The 7500-nt window shown below is 40.3% G+C and overlaps 1 protein-coding gene and 1 pseudogene across 7 annotated transcripts in view; one reads left to right on the top strand and one right to left on the bottom strand.

The window, feature by feature from the left end:
• Positions 1–2924, top strand: part of LOC138050829 (piggyBac transposable element-derived protein 4-like) — a 3509-nt pseudogene extending 585 nt beyond the window's left edge.
• Positions 1–7500, bottom strand: part of LOC138051331 (uncharacterized) — a 24499-nt gene that overhangs the window by 5680 nt on the left and 11319 nt on the right. Inside the window, exon 5 of one of the 7 annotated variants that reach the window (XM_068897527.1) lies at positions 3723–3888. The exons of 5 other annotated variants lie outside the window; for them this stretch is intronic. In XM_068897527.1, the coding sequence (XP_068753628.1) occupies positions 3812–3888 (77 nt within the window). In that variant the 3' untranslated portion in view covers positions 3723–3811. Of the gene's footprint in view, positions 1–3722; positions 4241–7500 lie in introns of those variants that run through there. One more of the 7 variants, XM_068897526.1, reaches the window with a different exon arrangement.

Consider the following 7500-nt stretch of genomic DNA (forward strand, 5'->3'; position numbering starts at 1 on the left):
GGCCGCAAAGAACATGGCGTTAAAGTGCGCCCACGATCCATGAAGCCGCTGAAACAATATGGCGCCTAGTAAACGTGGTGATCGAGGTTTTGTGCTATTAATTAAAAGTGTGTGAAACCGATTTAGACATTTATTTTAGTGGGAAAAGAAAGGTGAGTCGTGTTCTAGCTACCAGCTAAGAACGATTTCGTCATATAAAGATTCAAATACAGAAGTTGTCTACTGTTTATCCTAGGTTATCAGACAAAACGTGATTCGCCAGCACTCAAGTTTTCGTCGCATTGGCGACCAGTGAGTCTCAACTTCAAGCCCTGAAATGCTGTATTACTACAAAGCAATCCCTGCGAATTCCTATATTTTCATTTATTCCAAGGTTACAGTTCGTAAAATACACTACTGTTTTGTTCCTGCATTTAGTATATTAGTCATCATATTAACGTTAGGTAGGCACGTATGCTGTATTTATGACGGCGCATTGTGCAACCTGTTTTATAGTGTGGAATTGTAAGCCCGAAACTTTGTTCAGTTTTGTATCCTACCAGAAACTCATAAGTGTTGAAACGTGTAACGGCCCCTTGTGTGCTGGGAAACAAGCTTCTGAAGTTTTGCTACGTACCACATTTGGAACAACAAGAGCGAGGGGTTTCCAAATATGGTAATTAGCATCGAAGCATTCAACCAATCAGTTCGCACTGAATAGTCGGAAGCGGTGAATGCGTGTTACACGTTTCAACCCTTATGGGTTTCTGATACTACTTAATAAAAGCGTATAAACATTGCCTTTAAGATTGGTCTGACCTAGGGAAATGATTGTAAGACAGGTCTGAAATAGGGTATTGATTTAATTGTGAGGTCAGAAATAGGGTAAGTAGGGTAAGAGTTTTAGGAAGCCTGCCACGCACCCCCACCCAACGTTTCTGGAATTATCCCCCCTGGGGTTAATTGCATGAAAACAATGGATATCCAGTTCACTGAAACATGATACCATCCCAAGAGAAAATAAATTGTATTATTATACATTGTAGTCACCATCTGTCTTCTCATTGGCTAAAAGCCTACAGTTAATTCTGATCATTGGGGAACAGTCAACTACTATGATAAGAGTAGTAGTAATTGATCCAGTTTCCACCTCTTCTACAACTTCAGCAACATCTGCTGGGCAGTCGGCACCCTGTTGCTGGACCCTCTTCTGTCTATGTGGGGTCATTCTATTCTACCCGTGCAGCAACTAGAGCTGCATCTAGCACCGTACCCCGTGCAGCGCCTTCCGCAGCCCCCCAGAAGGGAAAAGGGAAAGGAAAAGGTGGAAACGGGGGAAGGGGGAAAGGTCCTGCAGCTCGTGTCCCTGCAGCCCGGGCAGGTGCAAGTGCTGACGCGCCTTACCTCAGTTATGATGATCCTGATATAGGTAATCCCCCTCAATTTTCCCATCTTCAGTTCACTCCTGCTCGAGAACCCGGTATTCACCTTGAGGGACCGCTCCTCAGGAATGGCATGGTAAAACCTCTAGATTTTGTCCGGCTATTCTCTACTAGGGAAATGGTCGAGAGTATTGTTTTGCATACAAACACCAATGCCATCTGATGATATCCATAGGCTCATAGCTCTATTGATTTATTTTGGGCTAGTAAAAGTAGTGGGGGACGTGTATAAATATTGGAGCACGGCTGCTCTGTTCCACGGACTATGGGCTCGATCAATCATTCCCAGGTTGCGGTTCTTAGCCCTTATGGCTTTTCTGCACATTGTGGACCCCCTAAACGAGCCTGCTGGTAACAAGTTACATAAGGAAGAAGCTTTTGTTCAGTATTTTTAAACAAGATGCAAGGTCTTGCACCAGCCGAGGCAACATGTCGCCATTGATGAGCGTATGGTGAAGTCCCGACACAGGTCGGGCATCCGACAGTATATCAAGGATAAGCCCACAAAGTGGGGCATAAAGTTATGGGTATTAGCCGATAGCTCCAATGCCTATGTTCAGGATTTCAATATCTACATAGGTAAGTGGGCAGGGCGGGATGTTAGTAAGCATGGCCTTGGTTATGATGTTGTTATGACGCTAATGCAAAACTATCTTGACCAGGGGTACCATTTGTTTATTGATAACTTCTATACGTCTGTGACCCTTGCCAAGGACTTGTTTCAACGTGGAACCCTTGTTACTGGTACTATTTTAGATAGTAGAAGGGACCTCCCTGCACGTCTGAAGAATGGCAAGGTATGGGGAAAAGGTAAGCCTAAGGGAAGTATGCGTTGGCAGAGGGATGCAGCTGTGTTGGCATTGCAATGGGTCGACAACAAGGTTGTATCAATGATTACTACCTCAGGCGATGCAAATGAGACCACACAGGTGAGCCGGAAGAGAAAGGCCGGTGGTACCTGGAGTGCCACTGATGTTCGGCAGCCAGAGGCTGTCCACATGTACAATCAGTACATGAATGCTGTGGATCGATCAGATCAAATCCTGGCCACCCACAATGCACAGTGGAAGTGCATGAAGTGGTGGAAAACCTTATTTTTCCATCTCAGTGATATTGCTGTAGTAAATAGTTTCATCCTTTTCAAGGAACAACAACGCAAGTTCCCTGATAATGAAGCTCTTAGGCGACCTGCCAAATACTCATTGGCGTCCTACAGGGAAGAGCTTATTCGTAACATCTGTGATCTCCCTGATAGAGGTCCACCCCTCTCTAATGAAACTGTAAGGAAAGTTAATTTAGGTGCTTTTGATCTAGCTCACTGTCCAATGTTTACGAACGTGAGAAGGCAGTGTGTGGTGTGCTTGAGGGAAGGAAGAGGTCACCTTTTGGTGTTTTCTTCCTGCAGTGCACGTCAGTGTCAGGGGTTACACATGCTCGTCACAAATACGAAACTGTTATCAAGTGTTTCACTCCAGGCAGTTTCAAAGAGAGTTTGGTAAGTAAATGAACCCCAGGGTAGCTTAGAACTGTATTTAATATTAGTAATGTTGTGTTATTGGAAAAAAAAAGGAACAAAAAAATTATAATAGCATTGTTATTTTTTTGTGTGTGCTTATCGTACAAATTGCCTGTTGCTATCACATACTAATGCCTTTTTCTTTTCAGTGTGGGGTCTATCATCTCTTGAGAGGTAATGTCATCTCTTAAGAGATGATAGGGGTGAGTGGTGGGTACCCCACCCCCTTTTTTTTATAGGTATTTGTATTATCTCAAGGCAAGTGATGTGTAACAACAAAGGATTGCCGGAGGACCAGTGTTCCACATGTAAGTGTGATATGTTCTGTGTTTGTTGCAATCCATTCAAAATTGCTGTACATTACTAGAACAGGGAACATTTAGAACATTTTTCCCCGCTTATTTCAAATCGCCTGGTCTTTATTTGTGCCATCATTTGAATTCTGAATTTATAATTTTTGCTACTATATGCAGTTTTGAAGGCCTGCATGCCCTCAGGGTTGGTGATTGTTGGTTGAAATGTGTATTTTGGGGGAACCTATTCAGTTATCTTTTATGGGAGGTAATGCTTTCAACCATTATCCATAACAAATTCCTAGCTAAGCAAAAAAGAAGTTATACTCTCAGTATCAGATTTCACTCTTTTACCGTATGATTACCAAAAAAATCTTTAAAAAAATCATTTTTCATTCTTTTTCAGCCAAATTTTCAGGATATCTTCCCCATATGATAGGGAACATTTTCCTTTGGTGCAGCATGTGTTAACCTCACATTATCAAGGACCTCTGCTTTACTGGAGCTTTTTATTGTATGATAATGTATGCAAATTCCATACATAAATTAATGTATTAGCAAAAGTAGAAACAACTTGTAGGCTACAAAATTTCTCTTGGCTGTAGCCTTTTCCTTTTTCTTTCATTTGAGATATAATTTGCCTTGCTTGTGTAATTATCTGAAGAGAAATAATTAAAAATATGAAGAGTATCAGATCTCACTCATTTTTGGTATGTTTACAAAAAAAAATACTAAAAAAATTCATTTTTCATTCTTTTTCAGCGAAAAGTTCAGGATATCTTCCCCATATGATAGGGAACATTTTTCTTTTGGTATGTCATGTGTTAGCCTCATTCCATCAAAGCACTCCGCCTGAAGCTATTTATTTTATGATAATGTATGCAAATTCATGCATAAATTCATGTATTAGCAAAAGTAGGATCAATTTGTAGGCTCCAACATTTTTCTTGGTTGTAGCTTTATACTTTCTCTTTCATCTGAGATATAATTTGCCTTGCTTGTGTAATTACCTGAAGAGAAATAATTAAATATATAAAGTTTGTCATTTTTGGCTAATTTTACTGACTAGGGAAAAAAGTTCTCTTCTCCCTAGTTGCCCCTGAAATTGATACACTCATGAATCATTCGGAAAAGTTCGCTAAATCATCGGAGATTCATCGGACCGCTACGAAATTACGTTAGTAACGAGATATTGTAAATAGCTAATCACGGGCTGAGTTCCTCACAGCAACGAAGCAATCTCGTGACACCATCTCACTGGAGGTTAGGGTTGCAGGTCATTGTTTTACAAATTACTATAACTGAAACAATCCAAACCTTTGCAAAAATGCTAACCGTAGGTAGGCTTAAACAATATTTTCTGGACTGTTTCACCATAGCTGAAACAACCCAAAACTTTACTAATGCTAACATTAGGCCCAGAAAATATTGTTTAAGCCTACCTACGGTCAGCATTTTTGCAAAGGTTTGGGTTGTTTCAGTTATAGTAAAACAATGACCTGCAGCCTGTACTAAACATCTTCCGGTCATCTCACAGTATAAATTCGCCTTGTTGTGATCAATTCGTAACTATTTCAACCTTTTTAATATGACAAGGGTGTCGTAGTTCCTCCAAAATGACACTGCGCTTATATAATTAAGGGAAGATGAAAATCTATTCTCAAGTGCTAACGTGCTTCATAAAACCTCAAATTTGGCAATTTCACGTGCAGCGCGAGCAAAGCTATCGTTTTTTCCTCTAAATTTACAAAATTGTGACGTCTCCTTCCCGTCGCTAAAGTTCCCTAACTACCTCTTGTTAACTTCTGTGGGTGTAATTGGATCGAAGAAAGAGCGACTTCCCTTGGATATATAGGCACGAAAATTGCCTTTTGATTGCGGTAGTATTGACGCGTAACGTAAACAATATTTCTTAAAACATAACTTTTTGCTTATTCTTGATAGCGCTGAATTAGAGCTTATATTTTTCGTTTTCTCCTGAGTAAAAATGTATTTTTTAGACTTATAGACCTTCAGTATACCGGCGGTAATCCACGGTTTTAAGAGCTGTTTAGCTCTGCGTTTGAGTCAGTTTTGATAGGAGCATGTTTACATCATAATTTAGCTAATGGAAGGAAAAGAATGAAGTTGAAAACAGACCCTACAAAAACACAAGTTGAATTTCTTTGGTATTGCAATCGAACGTCTTATGATTTCTTTGATAACACAACCTCCTTTTCCAATCAAGTGGCCTTTCAAGTCGCCTGGAACCGCAAAGTGCTCTGGCTCTATTGGTGTCTTAGCTTGGTTTTTGAGGCAGCCATAAGCTGACCTGCGACAGCATAAGAAAGTAACAATAATTTTCTCCCCCAAATATCCTCCGTTTGCTTCTTTCATAAAGTGAAGCCTTGTAAAACAAAGACTGGCCGAGACTTAGCAGTGGGAAGGACTGTAGAAGCTCAAAAGTTAAAAATCGAGTGCCGAATAGCTTTCTCGATCGTTGAATTAACTCAGATGTAAGTTCCTAATAACCCGGAAGTCTGACGAGCTTAGGGCGTTTCGATTGCATTAAAAAACACTGATCGCCTTCTGTTCATCGAAGTTATCCCCGTTGGGTTAATATAGGGAGTTTAAGCAAAGACCTCGGTGACGTCAACGAAAACCGCGTCGCTTCAAACTACAACTTAGCGCTGCCGTTCGCATTTTTATGATCAATCCACCTTGCTCACGTTGTAGAATGCGGGCGAACTCTTCCATAAATGGATAAGTGTAAACTGTTTTAAAGTAAAGACAAAAAATGAACGACTCTGATAGTTGTATGTTCACGTTATCATCAAAACATTAAATTTGGTCAATTCACGTCGTTCTTTCGTTGAGTGCATCAACGAAATGCACTGAAATATGTAATGCACTATTTTTTGTCTCCTTTAACCAATAACGGCCGTGTTTCCACGAGCGGTTCTTCAGGGCGCTTAGCGAGAGACAACCGAAAGTTCCGTGAAAACATTTTCTTTCCCAACTCGCTTAATGCTAAGCGAGTCGACAAATTTCAATAGAATTCTCATTAAAATTAAGCCACAAAACCAGGTAGCTTATAGCGAGTTGGCAATTAGTTTCGACCAATGAGGAATCGCTTGAGGTTATTCAGATCGGAAATACAACAGGCGTGCTATTTTTTATTATTTTTATTATTGTATTGGCACGCGCTCTCTCCTCATTTAATCTTACCCGTGAAAAAAAAAATGTATCATAATAAGTCGTTTAACGAAGCCTTCAAACAAACCACTTTCAGGAATGTTAGGCAACGGCTGTCGTGAAAACACGGCCAACATCATTGTTTTGTGGAGAACAAAAACGAGTGCTCTGACGGAGATGCGTGCCGCAAGTGCAGCATGATTATTTTTTTCTCTTTTAGACAAGAATAATCTTTTTGTTTTGCAGTGTTAACGTTGTCGTAGCCCTCTTCGTTGCTTAAATTGTAAATTGGCTGACCGTCTCCAAATGGGATCCTATGGGTTGAGTTTCAGTCGATCTCAACCGGACTAAAGATTTTTGCGTTAAAAAAAATGGATAAACAGTTCAATGATGCATTATACAGTCCAAGAGCAAATAACTTGTATTGCTTTTATGTAAAGAACCTCCAAAACGTATTGCATTATGGGATGGAGGTAAAGAGGGAATTACCTCTCTGAATTGGCTCACACGATGTCTAAACAAGTTTTCAAACGGTTATGAGAACCTCAATCAACAAATCTCCAGATTTAGTTCAATTTTTGCATTCTAAGGAAATATATGTGTTGGTATGAATTCATACCCTATGAGTTCACCCCTGCTCGCACTAGCACGAGATTTTGTGCTCATATCACACATCCATCGATACATATATGGCTGTGCATACGGTGAGAGCTGCTGAAATTTTAACTGACCAATCTGAATTCAGAGAGCGCGAAAAACTGTGCTATCCCACGTCACGTCAATGTTTTGCAATTAAAGGGCCAGAAAACCATTTAAAAGGTTTTGTGGCAACTTTTTTGTCAACAAACGTTGGTGCCAAAACTGGGTTGCCAGCGAGCGGCGATTCGAACGTTAGCTGTTGTGCTTAGGCTGTTCACTATGATATTTTCGAATCAAGTGTAAGAAGACGTCAAAACTGTATTGATAATGTATCCATTTGTGTTAACTTCGCGAAAAAAGACTTGGTGGCATCCTTTCGACAGGGTAAATCGACAACAACGTCGTTTGTGCACAGAAATTCACCGTTTCCCAATGAAAGGGAAAATGATTGGTAGGA

This window comes from Montipora capricornis, chromosome 6, assembly GCF_036669925.1.
Source record: "Montipora capricornis isolate CH-2021 chromosome 6, ASM3666992v2, whole genome shotgun sequence".
Lineage (NCBI taxonomy): Eukaryota > Metazoa > Cnidaria > Anthozoa > Scleractinia > Acroporidae > Montipora > Montipora capricornis.